At 37.8% G+C, this 20,000-nt stretch overlaps 1 protein-coding gene across 13 annotated transcripts in view; it reads right to left on the bottom strand.

Annotated features, from left to right (window-relative positions):
* Positions 1-20,000, bottom strand: part of LOC132098931 (transcription factor SOX-5-like) — a 219,239-nt gene that overhangs the window by 64,886 nt on the left and 134,353 nt on the right. For 6 of the 13 annotated variants that reach the window (XM_059505235.1, XM_059505234.1, XM_059505232.1 and 3 more), the window contains 2 exons: positions 9,736-9,934; positions 3,684-3,918 (listed from right to left, as the gene is read on the bottom strand). In XM_059505235.1, coding sequence (XP_059361218.1) covers positions 3,684-3,918; positions 9,736-9,934 — 434 coding nt within the window. Of the gene's footprint in view, positions 1-3,683; positions 3,919-9,735; positions 9,935-10,045; positions 10,176-19,592; positions 19,828-20,000 lie in introns of those variants that run through there. The other 7 variants (XM_059505228.1, XM_059505237.1, XM_059505226.1 and 4 more) reach the window with 4 other exon arrangements.

Raw genomic sequence — 20,000 nt, forward strand, 5'->3', positions numbered from 1 at the left:
GACCCCTGAGAGAGACACAGTGCTCCCTCTGAACCCCTGATGGCCCTCCTGCCCTCTTTCCATTACTAAAGCCAATAACACACACACAGACACACACACACACACACACACACACTCCAGCACGCTAATGCCTGACACACCACACACATGCTGCAGGAAGCTGTTCTAGCTGCAGTTTAGAAATAATTTGCTACGCACAGTGAAATGAATAGAACAGGAATGAAATGAAAAAAGGTGACTCTATCTATCTATCTATCTATCTATGTCTATATAACTATCTATCTATCATATATATATATATATATATATATATATATATATATATATATATATATTTATTATTTTTTAATTGAATATTTTATAAATAAATTTATTTTTTTTAAATAAAAATATATATTTTTTAATTTATTTATTAATTTTATTAATATTATTAATTCTATTAATAATTACTATTAATTTAAATAGTAAAATACATTTTTATTAATTTGCCAAACTGAGGTAATCTTATGTGCTAAATATTATAAATAATGTTATGATGATCATAAATTATATATTAATATTTCTAGATTGTAGTTGTCAAATATTATTAAATATTTTTATATAATGCCACCCTCTTTCTAGGTATTGGTATTAACCATTTAAAAACCTATTTGGGTCAAACAAATGTTTTCCCACCTGCAGCAATGCAAAAATGTGCTTGTGCAGTAACAGGTACATGCAGAAATTGTGTCTAGATGCGCTGTTTCATTGAGGCCAGTCAATTAGGGACGCTCGTTTACAAAGGCCAAATGCTCTGCTCTTGGTCAAACACACGCACACACACTCACCTGACCCAGTAGAAGTCTGGCTGGTATCTGGTCGTAACAAACGACTCAGCTCGAGTTGTTTATCTGAGGGGAAGTGGAGCAGCGAGCGGGGACAGGTGAGCAAATGTCTCACTAACACGCTGACTAACACACTCCCGATTTCACACGGGGAGCGAGATGCATACGGCCCCCTCTCGCTTTTCTCTTACCGTTTTCTGACCCATTTCCCTTCCTCATGCCTTTCTATTTTCCCTTCACAAGCCAGAGTGTGAGGGACTTTCGATGAATGTGCGTGTACATGCGAGTGTGTGATTGATCTGGCTAGGAGCAGCATGTGAAAAAGAGAGGGAGGGCTGGAAGAGAGACCGAGAGAAAGGGAATGGTAATAATATGGCCCTTTCATAATGATTAAAGCATTCATAAATTTTACGCTTAACACTTACTGTTTGCAGCTAATGGTCTTTGTGAGGTACACTAGCAAACAATGGACTGGAGAGTTGAAAAGGGATTTTTATCAGGCTATGAGAGCCCTAGCTCAATGCATTGCCCACGTCCCCCTCTTCATTTCTTTCTTTTTCATTTTTCTTTTCTGCTTCTATTTCTCTGTGTGTCGCGTGAGCTTCTTGAGGGACTGGGGCTTCTTTTGTTTGCATGTTTTATTTGAACCGAAAGTAGAGAGATAACACGCTACTGTAGTCTGTTAATGGAGTGCCTCTTGCTTGCTTGCTTGCTTGCTTGTTCTCAAGAGTTCTATAAGTATATTATTTGTCTTCTTATATTTTTCCTGGCTTCCTGTATACGACAGCTGCTGTATTTCACAGACAGACTCTTGGTTTGACCTTGTGGCTTTCTCCATTGTAACTATATTCTCTGACGTAACCATAAAAATCAAATGTAAATGAAGCAATATCCTGCTTGGTTTTATAGAATAAGATAATCACACAAATGAGCAGAATCAGTGCCAGAAAAACTTCCAACGCCTGCCATTTACAAAGACTTACACATCCTCGGCTAGTAGATCAGAGCTAAAAATGCTTAAAAGTCAAATAAAATAAAGTAAAAATTCAATATCTTTAGGTAAATCTAAACATGTTCCTAAACAAGTTGGTTAACAGATACACAACAAAAATAAGCACAAATAGGAGCAAAATTGACAAACTAAAAGTCATTTCAGGACAATATTGGCTTGAAGAAAACTTATTCTTCATGTTTAGGGCTGTGATCACACTTGATAAACTGCAAGCCTACAGCTTTGAAGTTTGTGTGTTTTCTCAGCCAAGACAATAAAAGTAATGTTTAAATCCTTTATAGGGCAAATGTCTTTTGCATCTTGTTTTATAAATATGAATGGAAGTCAGTGGAGCAAAATTTAGTGTGACCTTACCTTAAGACAAAGCACGGAGTAATGCAACAGTTGTAAATCACCTCCACACACCCATACATACACAACAACTGAGCACATTCAACCCTGCTGTACATAAATGCTACAGTGAATGCTAGCTTTTATCTATGTATCTACTTGTCTATTCATCCATCCATCCATCGTCAGTATGTTCACATGTGTATTTGCACACACACTGGCTAATTCAGCTTCTGATTATTCATGAGGAACTGGCCTCTAATTGCAGAGCGAGTGTGGTGTGATGTAAGAGACAGAGAGAGAGAGATCAGATGAAATTAATATGCAAAGTATGGCACACAATGGCTTCGAACAGCTGATCCCTGCCTGCTTAAACAAAGGTCTGACTTTATCAACAGCTCTCATTAAGCAGAATTTGTTAGTCAGGAATGATGGGTATATAGATAGAAGAAAGAATGAGTGTGTGCGAGTGAGTCAGGGAGAGAAAGAAAGACAAACAGAATGGGATATGCTCTCCATGAAATCCTTCACACTTTCAGGCAGTTTCACATTGCAATTTCATCACAATAAGACACACATGTGCCAATGTCTTCTGAAAATCTAATACAGTGAACTTTTTCCACTGACAGGGTGCCAGTGCTGGTTTCGGAGCCGATGCCCAATCTGGACCTGTGCCATGTGCCATTTCCACACAGAAAAAAATTGGCTGCCCAATGGCTCCTAAAACCTGCTGGTCTCCAACTTTTCAGAACAACAACGACTCAAAGCTAGATAGCTCCCACTATAATAATAATAATAAAAAAAAAAACTCTACACTTGAAAAAAGCCTGATGTGACATTGCTAAACAGCTCATTCTAAAAAAAAACTTGTATTCGTAAAAAAAATATTAAATTACTTTATTTTAATTGAGAAATTTACATTTAAATATTGAATTAAATAGACTGAATTATTTTCTAATAAATAAATATTTTTTCATGCCATTAACAGTAGCTTGTGATAGCATATTATTTATGTATTAACAATTCTTTCAATGATATCTAAATTATTGATAAATTAATTGCTATGAATTCAATTCAGATCAATTGAAGTTGCAAAGCAGATTTACAGCAAATTAAAGTACATTATATTTATTGATCCAGATTTTTAAATTTTAATAGCAAATTTTTTTTATAAATAAATATATATTTCCCCATGCAATTAAAAGTAGCTTGTGATAGCATAATAAATACATATATTAACAATTCTTTCAATGACATCAAAATTATTTTGACATTAATTGCTATGACTTTTTAAATATATAATTAAATTCAAAAATCTTTTCATGGCATCAAAAGTATCTCGTGATAAAGATGCTTAATTAAATGACGGTGTTACTGTATGTTCGCGAATAATGACCATGGTATGAGATGTACATTACAGTACAGGTTGTATCGTTGTTCGATTCTCAAAACACGCTGAAGATTTAAGTGCAAAGTGATGATGTGTGTCAAAACGTTTTAAATTCTCCGTCACTCACCCTCTGGCTCGTTCTTGATGAGTTCCTCCATCTTGCGCTGTTTGAGCGTGTCGACCACGTCGGCCAGGCTGCCCTTGCGTCTCTCCGGGGTGCCCAGAGCTGATGCGGAGCTGGGTTCGCTCCCCGGCCACATGGACCCCTCCTCCTGCTGCTGCTGCTGCTGCTTACTGGGTGAGGTAGACGAGTTGTGCTGGGGGTAGGGGCTCAGCGCCAGGCCTTTACTGCCATCCTGATCCTGAAAGAGCAATGGAGAGAAAGACGGTGTTAGACAAAGCGATAAACAGACTTTCACTAATAGTTTTGTCCTGTTCCTGAGTGTTGAGGCATGTTTAGATTTACTTTCATCCTCATCTGTCCATCTGTACTCTAGAAAGTCTCTATCTCTCTTTGCCTCTGTCGGTCTGAAGTCTCTTTAGACAAAATCATTAGTGGTGAAAAGTTTCAGTCGTTTCACCATCACAGGAACTCTCTCTTTCTCTGAGAAGGGAAGTTTTTCTACTTTGAATCAGCTCCAAACACACAAGAACGTCCAAGTTTTTCAACCACATTTTTTCTGCTCTTTTTGACCAACATGACAGCTGCGATATCAATCACCATCTTCAACGTTTCATGCATTGATCTTACATCCAAATATGTAACAGTTCCCTTCTTATGGTTTCTTATGTAATGTGGCTTGTACACTATAAAAAGTGAAACTGCAGTTGTTGCCTTAAGGGGCTATTTCTAACTAATTATTATATGACATTATATGTATTATATATAATTATTATATGACATTTATTTTTTTATTATTATTTTTATTATGAAAGTATATGCACACATACTGTAAAATGGGTAAATGACAGATGTGGAGACTTATGATTATGAATTATCACACACACCACATTACTTTCTCCAAGCTCCGGATCTCCTATATAAAGTTTAATTACAAAACAAGTCAGATATTTAAAGACCAGGTCAGCAGTCCAAGTCCTTTAATCAGGGTTAATCTTTGGTTAATCCACATCTATTATATACCTTACCACCCATGTGACTGACAGTGGCAACAGGTAATCAGACAATAGCATAATCCCACTGACATGGTTACACCTCAACAATCAACATCAGCTTCTTTGTGCCACCTGCATCCGTCATGCAAAGCAATATGTCCTCAGTCCAAACTGAGGCTCACAAGATTGATCAAGTTCCTTGTGCAGGTATGTTACCCGCTTAGATTTTAATAATGACATCTTTTTTTAATCATTAACTCAGAGAGTGAACAGAGAGCAGCAGATGGTTCATTTACTAAAGCTTAATGCAACACCAATTACACAAGACTTTCACAAGACCACAGAACAGTGGCAAATACAATTTTATTTATATCGGCAGAGTGAGACTGTAAGATGATCTGACTTGGCCCTGCAAACAAAAGACTTCATTAAATACAACATGGGAAAAGATTAAATGCTATAGAAAACATAATAATAATAATGTATTTTATTTAATTTTAATGTGCTCTTTTAACAGTGTTTTAATACTATTTAATTATAATAATAATTTTTTATGTTGATCATATATGATAAATGACTACATGTCTTAACATTTTTAAATGTTTCGACATTTATTTAATCTGAGACAATTAAACACTTTTTATTTGTAATAATAACTACTATTTACAAAACAATTATTTCTATACATGGAAATTTTAAGTTTTAAGTTTTTTAAATAATAATATTTTTAGTAGTGTTTTTATTACAGTATTACAAAATGTATTAATATGCTCTTTGAATGTTTTTCTACAGTTGTATAATTATTATAATTATTATAAAAATATATTTATTTTGTTAATATATTTATAATAATAATTTATAATCATCATTTGTTAATACAATTAAATGACTAAATGTTCTAAAATTGGATGTTGCCATTTAATTTATTTTAGCCATTTACATTTAGCCATTTATTAACATCAATAACTTTTTTTTTTTTACACAAAACAGATGAATAAACAAACATCAAATTCAGATCTAAAACATACAGTTGTCAACACTCCATATATCCAGTTATACTAAACATATCACACAGATTGACTCGTCACAATCCATCATCATCATCATGCTAATAATAATTACGGTAGAACTAATTAAACTGAAACACTTTCACTTGCTACAAACGCACACTGAAAGACATTTCGCGTTGATACTCATTCACAAACAGACTGATGACTGACAAGCTTAAAAGATCTTAACAGGCTTTTATGATACATGGAAAATATGACAGCTTGCATTCTGATTTCCCCCCTTTTCCATAATCTGCCTGCAAAAAGGCACATTTTTCCAGACACACCCCTCAGTTTCATCCCCCTTTTTTCCCCATCAGCTCCAGTCAGGCCGGTCGAACTGGGATTAGGAGACTTCTGTAGTCACAAATGACCAAAGCAGTGCGAGATCACCCCGTCATTCGCAAACAAAACTGTCAACTAGCTGTTAAAGAACTAACAGTGAAGAAAGATAGAATGAAGAGGGGAGGACAAGAGAGAGAAAGCCAGGGAGAGAGTGGGAGCGAGTGGCAGAATGGCAGGCGTTTCTCTCTGCCTGCTTTAGTGTGGCATGCATCTTAAAACACGGTCACACCTGTCCCTTCCAATCTATCTAATCCACTGCATACTTCAAACCGCAGCTTGCGTCTTTCTCCAGAGATGTCTAGAAAACAATTAAAATAGAAGGCGAGATGGGGCGGAGGAAACTGTATTCCTTAACTTTATGTCCTTGGCCGTGACACTAAGTCTCGGACAGAGAAAGAAGCAGAAGAGCTAATGGTTTATGTGTTTCTTTCGTTCCCCCATCTTTAAATATAAGGCAGTGAGTAACATAGGGTTGATTTTCAGGTTAAGTACCCCTATTTTGTCCGTTGATTACGTGTGTGCGCATTATTTTCTGCCACGTATGAACAAGTATGCAAAGCTTAGTATATGTATTTATATGCATTTCTGATGTGACGTTCTGTGTGGTGTGGGCGGTTCTTCTTTTAATTGTGCAGATGTCAATTATTTGTGGATAGGCTGAAACTTCGTCTTTACACGACCCTCTCTTCATCCTTAAACCACGGCAGCATGGCGACAGAATTAAACAACTTTTGTCCTCTTAAGCTCATGTGTGACAGGAGCACATTTAAACGCACTTCAACTCTTGCCAAGAAAGCAAAATGCCTTCTTTCCCGCTCTAGTTTTTTCCTCTCGTCTTCTCCCTTCAGCACAGATGCCACCGTTCTTCCAAATACCACCATTTTTCTCCCTTTTTTTTTTCAAATGTTTTCCTGTCTGTGCTCCGCAGGATTCCAACCTGTTTCCTTCAGAGCGTTTATCTCGCTCTTTCTCTCTCCCGTTTACATATGCTAACTTAAATCCTATTATTTTTGTGATACAGGTAGCATCTAGCTAATGAGACTTACTCGATGCACAGCCGTGTGAATCTCTGGCTCGCGTTCACCACACGCTAGGAAACTAACCTCTACGCTTGCTATCAGTTAAACTGTCAAGAGTCCCGCTGCTGAAACACACACGCTCGAGTTGGACATCTCTCCTCTCCTGCGGTGCTGACGCCTCGTATGTTGTCTTAAGCCCGTGTTGCTGATCTCTACTGTGTGTTTGCAATCTGCTCACCTCTAAACTGAGCGATTGTCAGCCCTGATCCTGCCGTGAGCACGCACACAAATACACACAGATGAAGATTTAAAAGCGCTTCACATACTTTCGAACACCTTACATTGTCTCATCCCTGTCCTTCTGTAGTAGACTTCACATGAGCTTATGCAATAGAAAAAGACATAATTAGATTTGTGTGATGCTACAATTTAAATGTATCGTCAGATTTGTAGAAACCTTAAAAATACAAGAACACAAATGAATATTTGTGACACTGAAACAAAACGTTCCACATATAAAAGCAATTTATAAAATTAGAGTTCAATTTTATTTTTACTGATCTGACCATTTTGGCCTCGGATCAACAATAAATTTCTAATAAAATTCTAATGAATAATTTTATCACAATCAAAATTATTATAAAAACTGAATATATATTTAAAATATTTAAAAGTACGTCTTCCCTTAATGCCTCTCCTCCTTGATGTATTGCTCTTATCTGTACGATCAAAACTGAGTGTAATTGAAGTTATTTTCAGGGGTTATCAGGAGAAGATGCCACAACTGATCGATTCCAGAGGGTTAACCGGACAAAAGGGAGAGTAATTAACACCTCGCTATTAATCACCCATGTGTAAAGCTTTCCACCTTTCAGTTTCAAAGCCTTCTACTTCCCGCCTGTAAAAACTGGCAGGAGTTTACAGACTGCCGGGGACACGCACAGACTTCTATTGTAGCAAGTTGCGGGCGCTTCAGCTCCGCTGATCCCATGATCACGAACGCGCGTCTCTCTCTCTCTCTCTCTCTCTCTCTCAGGATGAAGAGGTCAGCGGAGTCTGAAGCGCATGTGTGCTGCTGCCGTGTTAATTTACAATGACAAGATAAAGCTGTAATCTTCCGCTGCGTGTTACCCAGGGACTCTCCGAGTCGATTTACACTTCCCTATCACTTTATACAATTGCCGTGACAAAGCCCCTCTGAGTCCCCACTCGTGTAAATCTCTCTCTCACTCAACTCTTCTGCCAGTCAGCGCGGATCGGCTCAGGGAAACTTAATGTCTCACACATGCCAGCCTGCTTTCCCCAAAATCCACTCGTGCTCGAGACGGATACGCTTTATTAATCCACATCAAATACAGCGCGCATGTTTTTTTTATGTCATGTCTGTCGTGTCAGCGCGAGAGACAGAGACAGCAGTGTAGTCTTTCAGATAACACAACAATTGCAACCACTGCACTGCTGCTGATACATAATTATTCACGTTATGTTTAATAGGAATAACAATCAATTGTACAATAAATATTTGTTTGGTTTCCCAAGCAAGCCAAATGCTAATCTGTTGGCAATCTAAATTACTAATCTAAATTAGTTAGGGCAGGACCCTCAAAAGGTACATCTTTGTGCATTACCTTCCCTTATTAAAAATAAAGGTTCTTTATTGGCATCTGGTTCGATAAAGAGCCTTATATATTAATGGAACCTTTCCATTGAACAATGGGTTCTTTATAGTGGAAAAAGGTTCTGCACAGTTTAAAAATGTATTTTAAGAACTGTTTACTAAAAGGTTCTTGGAAGAAACTAAAAGGGTTCTACAGCATCGCTGAGAAAACCTCATTTCGGAACCTTTATTTTTAAGTGTCAATGGAGCATAGTACTTTAAGGTAAAAAAAATTTTACCCCCCAAAAAAATTGTAGCAAGCTACTCTTAAAGAGAGAACCGACAGTCATAAACAAACACACCACGCTGCAATCTGAGTGTATAAAGTGAGAACGCAGGAGATGCTTGAGTGAGAAAGCTCAAGGACTTTACTTTATTGTGGGAAACAGTTCCAAAACTGCAGAGTCCAGCGTGCCCTGTGATCACAGTTAATTGCAGAATTAGCTTACCGTTAAGTTCCTTAAGTACAGATTCATTGTTTTACAGCCAGATTGATTCCTAAAGCCTGAGGCGACATAAGTTTATCGTTAAAAAGAGATAGCAGAATTGGGCTAAATGTCACTGAAGAGATAATGGAGCTCATGTGCGTATTCATGTGAGGATTACAATCACAGGGTCCATCTCATTTCTATTTCATCTTACGTCTTTAAATAAACAGCTTTAGAATGTCTGAGACAGTCTGTATCCTCCATGACTACAACGACCCATCATGAACTCACACTCCAAAATGACACATGAACCATTAAGCATGAGTCATATTGGCCACATTCAAAAATATGACCTGTCTCGTTGAATCTGCTTATGACGTCATCAAAGTGCGACAGGCATTTCCACACCAAAAGTGTGAGAAAAAAAAAACAATGGGAGGGACTTGCTCTGAGGAGGAGTCAATCAAATGCATATTGACAAACTGGGCGGGGCTGATATGGACTTTGTCCAATCGTATGAGAGAGGATTGAGCGAATCCGACGGCTCATGGTGGGGCTGACTTACCATGTTTGCGTGTAGTGTTGGGGGGCTGTCGAGCAGTCGCGGAGATCGCGGGCACACTTTGCTGCAGTATGAACTCAGGGGCAAGTGAATGACAGCATGTCCGTCAAGTTCTTCATCCTCCAAACGCTGTCTGCTCGTCGCCATGACTACCTCTCCATCTGTTCCCCCATATGGAGAGGCTGGTCGCTTGGAAGACATCCTAGAAAAATTAGAGAGGAAAAGTGACTGAGGCATTCAGGAAAGACATTGCAGAGACAGAGATGTTGTTTTTTTGCTGTTGTTTAATTGTGGGCTTTTTACGCACACACACCTGACACCCACTACTCGCATAATGACAGCCATCAATGTCATAGCTTTGTCCACATCCATCGTTCCATCAAAGAGACGTCCCACCTACACTATCACAGAGCCATTTACTGTAGCAGCACCGCACACGATGTGTTTAGCCAGCCTGTTTAATGTAAAGACTCGAGCGGCCCATTAAAGAAAAGTGCAGAAGGCCCAGAGCACATCAAAAATTACGTTAGCCAAGAACACAGACAGACAATGGTGTGTACGTGAGCTTGTGTGCCACAGTAGATAATAATGATATACACACAGTGTATATGGTGTTGACAATGACAGAGAAAATAGGCCTTGATGATGGTCTGTATTCCTCTGTTACCGTCAGGAAGAAAAAGCATTTATTAAATGAACTCTCTCTCCCAAAATGCACAGTGAGGAAAAATGAATATGCTCTCGTAATAAGATTTCATCTGGCTTACAGCATTGCCTAAGTGCTTTTATAGACGCTTCTCAGCCTTGGGGCTAGTGTTACTATGGCCCTGGGGTTATAAGTACCACTCTTTTAAGAGAAAAAGACAGACAAGGATAAAGAGAGATGGAGAGAAGTACTTTTATGTGGCTTCTACTCTGCAACTAAAAGAACTGGCAAACAAATGTTATTTGACTGCAGTGTTGTAGTAAATTTGCTTTTCCCTAAAAGCTGGTTTTCAAGCAAAGTTATGGAAGCCCATTTCATATACTTTACCAATCAAAAAAGTTTCGCGGAGGTGTTAGGATCACGCCATTTTGGCTACATTATGCACATAATGTTATAATGAGAGCACTATTGTAAAATTTTGTGTAAATTCATAGGGTTTCACTGACGTTTAATGTTAACTTTCTTTTAATCAAAACATTATTCACCCTGTTTGTATCTGTGAGGCGTCCATTACACATTTTCCTCTATGTTTTAAAGTAATTATGACTGTAGAATTTCTGACTTCACTCTTGGTAATGTACTTTTCCCCGCCCCGAAAACATATTTATTCAGCTATGAGTCGAATATCGGAAAGATTCAAAAATTGCGATTCAACTATGAAAATCCTTAGTCAAGGACACCCCATACTACATAAACAATTATTTTTCATAATTACAACTTAATATCTCACAATTGTAACTATTCCTCATAATTGTAACTTAATATCATAAGTATGATTTTATATATCACAAGTGTAACTTTATTTTTCAGTCTTGTGACTTTTTATCTCGTAATTGTGACTATTGCAATTGCAGCTTTTTATCTCAATTTGTTTTATTTTGTATTTCTCACAATTTTGACTTTCTCACAACTGTCTGGTAATTTATGACTCGGAAGTTTATGACTCATAACTTTATCTTAGAATATCTTTATGTATCTCTTAATATAACATTATCTCATAATTGCATAATCAACTATTTCTCATTATTGCTACTTTATTTCTTGTAATTGCAACTATTTCCACAATGTGACTTTATATGTCATAATTGTGAATTATTTCTCGTAATTACTCACAGTTGTGACTTTCTCATAATAATGACTTTATATCTTCAAATTGTGACGTTCTTATAATTCTCACTTTATTTCTCACAACTGTGACTTTATTTCTCATTATTGCAACTTCATTTCCTGCAATTGCAACTTTTCCACAATGTGACTGTCATAATTGCGAATTATTTCTCGTAATTACTCGCAGTTGTGACTTTCTCATAATAATGACTTTATATGTTCAAATTGTGACATTCTTATAATTCTGACTTTATTTCTCACAACTGTGACTTTATTTCTCATTATTGCAACTTCATTTCTTGCAATTGCAACTTTTTTCACAATGTGAGTTTAAATCATAATTGCGATTTCATATCTCATAATGCCACTTCATATCCCACGACTGCGACTTCATATCTCACCCGTGATTTTATAACTGACTTTACAGCTCAGTTTACTTAAAAATCTTTCTTAAAAAAAAAGAAAAGAAAAGAAAACTTGATATTTTATGCTCTAAGGTAGAAAAAGACTTACTGTACAAAGTTGGTGCAATAGAGAGGTTACTTTTTTTAGCATGAATATCTTTCATCAAATGGCATCTGCAGTCTCGGGTACAAGTCCAGGTTACGTGTGCTGAACTGTATGGTATTCTTGTAGCTCTGGTTTGACTCAGACGCCACATCTGGTGAACTGCTAAGGTTTCTCTTTTTCTCATTTACTGCTTATTTGGTTTAGATTAATTGTAAAGACAAACATCATATAATGTTTCTAACTGTCTGGACGGGATAAATGAGACTCACCTCATTCAAACCCAAGGCTGCCAGCTATGGAAATAATGAAGACATGCTTAAGACCACTTCAACTAACTGTATAGATGAGATGAAGTAACAAGTTTAATGATAAACTATGATGCAGATGTCATACTCTTAGAGTCTGACAGTAACTGCTCTGTCATAAACACTGTAACGCAGGCGTGTGATATGTACAATTGTGAGTATTAGTGACTGTATCTGCATTAATTTGGCTGTACGAATGTGAATGGGGTACCTTGGCTCTGTGCTGGTTAACACTGGGGCAGTAAAAGCAGTCTGTGCAGCTGTATAAACTGCAGTTGTGCCTTCAGAGTCTGCCCCTCCACCAGCACTGTGTTTACTCTACCTCCAGACACTCACACACACTGGGCCCTTTTGTTTCACTCCGACACACACACACCTCTGTGCCGCTTTCTCTAACACACCAACCCCCAACACACACATCAGGACTAACAAAGACACATACACGACCCTCATCTAAACGTAGCCAATCTTATTGGAACCAGCAAATTGCCTGTCACATCGAACTCGAACCCGAGAACTGTTGTTTTAATAACTGTTTAGTAAAGGCATGTGAAACTTAAATCAGTGTAATGAATAGCTAGAAAAAATTGTAGTGAAAATAATACTTAAAAAAGAAAAAATATCGAAATTAAAAAAAAAAATGGTTGAGTATATAATAACAAAAAACTAAACAAAAAAAAAACAAGGTTAAATACTTTCAAAAAAGTTCTAAAAAGATTCATTAATGGAACCGGAATTATTTAGTGGAACTGGATTTAGAACCAGAATGTTTCACAATTCCCATTCTCAAGGCAATTTTCAATTGAAATACATCTCCAGCATTCAATTTACAACTAATTCACAGCTGTTTCCGATATCTGGGCATACCTTTAGACACGTCTGCATTTCTTTTCCGCTCTTCCCTGTCTGACGCACTCCTCCTTTTGCCTCTTTCCTCCCTACTTCCTTGCCAGCCCACTGACAGAGGCTTTTCACAGCTCCTCTTGAGCAATAAAATGTCTATTTTCCAGCGAGCCTTTGAAGTATAATTACTATACAATTCCACTCCCCGGGTGAGCAGGTTACAGCCACTATTTCATTTAAAGTTGGCAGACCTGTCTTGGTGGAGAGTCTACATGAAACATTTAAAGCTTGTCGAGATGTTGGGATTAAAAAAGAGAGGGTTTTATTAAGCAGATAAATTGGCAGAAAAGCTGGTCTCCAAGGTCATAATTAGCAGCCATTAGCATAATTTCACTCCATCCTTATGTGGTTCCAATAAAGGCCAGCCTGCCAAACACACAGACCTTGTCCACTGACTCACACACACTCTCGCTAACACAACACAGACGCACAAAGAATGGTCTCTGAAGTGAAGACTTCCTTACAGGCTAGTCATGTCTGCTTATTTGCATTGTAAACTTAAACAGCGGTCTTCGCTCATTATCTGGTGGATTAATAACTTTATTGCCTTTCATTTTCACAAGTCTAAGAATTATGTTATTCATAAACAGCATCGAATATCAAACCCGAATGTGCTGATATGGGTGAATTGACTAAAGGAACACAAATGATGTCAGTACAATCTCTAAACACCAGTATTAACCAGTTCAGGGTGTATTATCAAAGAAAATGCCATCATTTTTTCATATTTCATAAACTTAAGCATTCGCACACTGTCCCATCGCAGTTGAACTGCAGGTCTAGAGGTTAACTTTCACGGCTAATCGTTAAAAGCTAATGGCCATCACACTGGTGCTCCGCTCTGCCCCCTCCAGCAGACTGCGTGAGTTAAGCCCAGATTAAAGGCACACTTCCCCTTTGAGCTTAGACGCAGATTGAGCATTCTCCTAAATCCCTCTCATATCACATGTACATTTCTCCACAGACGCTAATCGTCCAAAATACAGGGTCCATTAAACAGTGGAGTGGAGCTGCACTTTAAATACTGAATCTAGGAGCTTTACCTAATCACCATCAGCAGTGGTTAACACTCCAGAAGTGCCTCTAATGACAGGACATAATTTAGAGGCTAAACGCGTCACATGCGCACACACTCGGATGTGCGCGGCCCACAGAAAAACTTGCATGATGATGCTTTGTGGATGTTGTCTGCTCGCCTATGATAAAAATCATCTAGATACACAGAGCGTGGTTGAAAATGTCATGATAGAGACCTTCTGTTGTTTTTACATAATGCTGATAATATTAGTTATTTTATGCAACACTAACTGTAACATTTGAATAAAACTTTGCTTAAGAATAAAATTAGAATATATCATTTGCAAATTGTATACATTTAATATAAATGTCAATAAAGATTTTTGTCAGATATAGCTCACTTGTGGGAAAGCTACAGTAAATCAACACAGACAGTGCCATATTTCTAAAAAGTACCTTGACATATCTCACAATTATAAAATTTTTTTTTTGAGGCATTATGCTCCCTTAAAAAAAAAGAAAAAAAAAAGAATTACACTGGGTTAAGGTAAATTCCTGTGTAATATGATTATTTGATTAGAGAGGTCAGCTCTTCTTTGTTATCAGACTGTGGGAATGAAACAAACTGTGTCCAAAAGTTCAGACAATCAACCCGTTCAACACAGATAATAAACTGGGAATGCCTCACAATCCACTCAGACATTAGGAAAAGTGCGCATCCCTCTCTCTCCTCTTTATCTTCTGCTCCCAGGACGATAAAGTCGTAGATAGTCCCGTCAGGACAATCAACCATTTGTGCCCAACTCTCTCTGTTTTGAACAGTCTTTTAAGTATATTACTCTACAGCTATTTATAGCTCTCTCAATTTTTCTCTCTGTGGGAATAGAGTGGCTGGCAGCAGGGCAGAAGCAAAGAGCGAGTTAGAGAGAGTGACTCCGCTAAAGTAAATTCATCTGCAGTGCAAACTTGTGAGGGCCCTTCATCATTCACGCTGTAATCACTAATCACAGCATTCACTGCTGCTGCTATGAAGGCACTTGGATTTGTGTGTGTGTGTGTATGGGTGGGGGGAGGGTTTTAATTTACCAAAATTTTATATAAAGATATATCACTGGGATCTGTATTGGATTGGATGGTAAAGATTTTCACATCACTAATCTCTCACACACACACAAAAAAACGTTTTCAGTTTGGTTTACAGCATCTTTAAGATAGCTGATGGCTAATAACTGTGCTTTTTTTTTATCACTCATAGAAAATTTTTTAAGAAGTCTGCCACCCCTTAAAGTCAGTGAATAATAATTTCTCACAAGCATACGTGTCTCTAAATACACACATTATTCACACACGCACTCAGAGAAAACACAAAGCCGTCTCTGTTTTTCCCTCTGACGCGAGGGATGGAGGGCCACCCCAATTTCCTGTCCAGCATCGCCACAAAAGGCAAGAACACAGAGCCTAATGTCACTGTCAGCCATTACTGTTTAGGCATGGAGGTGAAGTCACACACACTTACACAAAGTCAAAAGTCATATGAGCAAAGGCGAAAACAAGCCTGCTCGCACACACAAAAGCAAAATAAGCAATGGTGCGTGTTGCCACTGGGTGGACACAAGGCACCAGCGATCACCGTGCCCACAACGCCAATTCAACTGCGGCATCAACACACACACTCACACACATACATGCAGAGGGGGGTTGCCAGTATTTTAGTCATCACTTCATCTGTCTGCATAGTTTCCTGTCATCTCTCTTCTCTAATTATTTATTTCTCTGGACTGACTCATGTTTTCACTGACATTTTACATATTACACACACACACACAAATTCTCTGAAAACTTTTTCAGCCTCTGCTTGTCTTCTTTAAGTGTGTGTAAGTGTCTGTGAATGTGATGTCCCCCGTCAAATGCTTATCCATCATGATTTGCACCCAGAAGCCCCAGCGGCTGTGAAAACGGGTGCTGGTAAAATCCATACAGGCCTGTACAACAACAAATTGGGTGTAACAGTCTTCCACACAGACTCCTCCTTTACCTACATGTACAGAGCCATTATTATACAGCATGAGGGATTGGATAAAAAAATGCATTTAGCAGAACAGTCTATTGATTTTTATTATCCTTCACATGATGCAATTGTCTAGGTCCTCATCTCTGACCTGTTGTCATACAGTTTCTGTGTTATTTATCCTCTCGGTCTTGATAAATTAGACTTTAACCTAAACGGTACAAACTCAGTTCCCCTCAGTCCTAGCGGACGTCCCGACGGTCAGCTGATCTCACAGGGGAGGTCTGGGAAGGAAGGGGGGGGGGGGGAGGAAACACTTCAGCATTCCTCTCTGCTGACCCTCCTTTTTTTTCATGGAGACACAGTTATCAAGCCGCTGCAAGAGCTCATAACACAGACTACACAATGGAGCCAGTCTGCAATGAATGACCCAGAGAGAAAATCCAGAACCTCCATCAATCAGACAGAACACACACAAACACACACACTTTAAATCTAAATGAGGACATAACATAGATTTCTAGTGATTTTACATGACAAACACACACCTTAACTTTATTCCTAAATGATAACATTCCTGAAGGTCCCAAAGGGAGTTTTTTTTTTGTCAGATTTAGCTTGTTTGGAGACAAATTTGTACCCAAACTAGCAAAGTACAAACATACACAAAAGTTTGTTTTTCTATCATTGTGGAGACTTTCCGTTTACTACTTTTGTTTTTCTACAGAGCTAAATATATTTTCTTTCCCCTAAACCCCATATAAACTTTATGAATTTAAATTTCTACTACTTGGCCATTTGGTCCCCTCAATATAGAGTAATATCATAATATAGTCCCTCAACCATATACTTCAATTGTTTTTTAAATTAAGCTAATTATAAGCACAATATCAGCTTTAAAATATATATATTAAAAACCACATTCTTTACTAATATATATATATATATATATATATATATATATATATATATATAATACATAATTTCTTCTCCAAATGACTAGGTCTCTATATGTTCTCCAAAGGAAGGTTTTGTTATATTTATCTCATTTCCTGGGACAATATTCGTCTCTATATCGAAGTACATAAACCCACTCTTTCAGCTAGATAACCCCACACTTCGGGTTTGCTACAAAGCAGTTTGCAAATACTATGCGTTAAAGTGACAAAGGTAAATGCAGGCAGGTGGTTTAATCGGTTTTATCTTTAATGCAAAGGAATGAAAAATTGCACATTTGTCACCAGCTAGTTCAATCACACACGCTTAGTATTCAACGAATCCAGTGTTTTCTGTACATCTTTACCAGTAAGAATTAACTTATCCAGAGACAGACATCCAGAAGGAAGAAAGAAAGAGAAAGAGAGAGAGAGAGAGAGAGATGTAACACAACCATCCATTAAAGCAGGGAGACAAATGGAGAAGTGTGTGTTAAAGTCCCTTTTTACCCCTCCCTCACTCGCTCGCTGTCTCTCTCTTTGAGGAATGTGACAGTTTGGCCATGGAATCTCTTCTGTACCCCTCCCAAAATATAAATAAATAAATATTCAATTAAAATTAAACTCACCCAAAACCATTCCAACAACAACAATAATGCTAAGTATTTTCATAAAACTTAATAGAAATCATATTTAGTAATTTAGGATAAAGATTTAACTATATATTTTAAGCAAAGCAACATTTATATATAATTATCTACTACTGTTTTATATACAGATAATTTGAAAAATTGCAACTTTTTTCACAATGTGAGTTTTGAATTTTTAGATGTCAAATATATAAATGTTCTTAATCAATTAAATGTCCATTTTCTTACCATTACATTTATTTTTAAACAAAACCTCTCATTTTACAGAGCTCATTTTAAAATGAAAACAAAACTACATTTAGGTGAATCTTGTTAATTTAAACATTCATAAGATTAAATTAAACAAATAGATTTAGTGTTCTAGGATGTCAACATACAATTATAAATTACTTTGCATCACCATCAAACATGATAATTTCATTTTTCTGGATCTCATTATTTTCTCGCATGTCAGTAAAACTTACGATGTTTCAAAAACACTCAGCATCAGGACAGAGGAAACACACACACGGACAAACGCTGCACTTTCGCTCCTGTCCTCTCTCTCTCTCTCTCTCTCTCTCTCTCACACACACACACATACACACACACACACACACACACACACACACACAGTTTCATGCTCTTTAGCCACTGACAGCCAGAATTACTGGAAAGTAGAGTTTAACCATCCTTTTCATTGTAATCCCTGCATTTATCACTATACATTCTGCTGTCCTATGTAATCCTTTAAATGTTTAATTCCTCATAGTTGTTGTTATCTTTTTCCTCCCCCCGGAGAGAGTGTGATGATTTATTAAAAACACATTTTCCTGACATATAAATTTGTTCTTAATTCAGGGATAAAACCCAAGAGTTTACCGCCGAACAAAAGATTAGTTTCACTGGTAAAACAGTGCAGTGCTCTAATGCAATAAAATTAAAAATTAAAAAAAAATGTGTGTGTGTGTGTGTTGGCGGTGAAGCTTCACTTAAAACCGAGTATTATGGGTAATCTTCCCTATGGAGCTTTAAAGTCAAACCTTCTTTATTCTGCAGCAAAGCCACTTTTGCTGACATATTAAGTAGGTGAGAACATTTCCCACCTCTGACCACCACAACAGAAGGCCAATGCAGACATCTGGCCACAACAAAACAACAAACAACACGGACAAATGTAAAAAAGGATTTGTGAAGCAAGAAAGTCATATAAAAGTGAAATGCTCTGTATAATATGAAAAAAAAAGCTGTGCCAGGGAAATACTGACGGGACAGCACCGATCCCTTATCAAACACCATCTAACACTCACTCACACACACACACAAACAAACACACACACACACACACACACACACACACACATATATAGATCTCTATGTGGGTATATATGAGGTATTTTGTGCAAACACACAACGACAGCATGTAACCTGTTAGACCAAATGCTAGAGACATTTACTTAGTTTCAAAGTAGGACATTGAGAAAAAAGTCCCAGCGTCCCATGCTCACAGAGTGTCTAGAAAACACACAACTCAAAGTCACGCTGAACTTTCTTCTCCTTTCTAAACCGCAAACACATTCACACACAGCCTGTCTTTAACATGTCAAACAAACTAATAAAGTAGTCTGTTTCTTACACTAATACATTCATTATCTCCTACTCATCAGCCTGTCCCACGCTTTCCTCCTCCCGGCACAGCTTGGAAAAATTAACGTTTCATGCGTGAGTGTGTGAACGTACCTGTTAAACTCCTGAGGAAGCTCAGGCTCAGTAAGCATGCTGAAACAAGGGGTCTGAGATGCAGGAGTCCTTCCAAGTCAACATTCGCGTCCGACACCCAGGGATCTCAGAGAACACAAACACACATACACGCTGCCTGGTGCTCCTCTAACCTCTCGGAAAACCAAAAACTGTTTCTGTTTCTCTCCGCTGCACACACACTCTCACACACCAAACCTCGCACTCCCTCCCCTCACGGTCACGGTCTCTCTCTCTCTCTCTCTCTCTCTCTCTCTCTCTCTCTCTCTCTCCACCCCTCTCTGTGGCTCTAAGCTGCTAGATCACCTCTTAAAGGGCCAGAGCATGACATGGTGTAGCACGGAGTGCAGTTTTAACACTCATACACACACACACACACACACACATGCA

This window comes from Carassius carassius, chromosome 22 (assembly GCF_963082965.1).
Source record: "Carassius carassius chromosome 22, fCarCar2.1, whole genome shotgun sequence".
NCBI classification, from domain to species: Eukaryota; Metazoa; Chordata; class Actinopteri; order Cypriniformes; family Cyprinidae; genus Carassius; species Carassius carassius.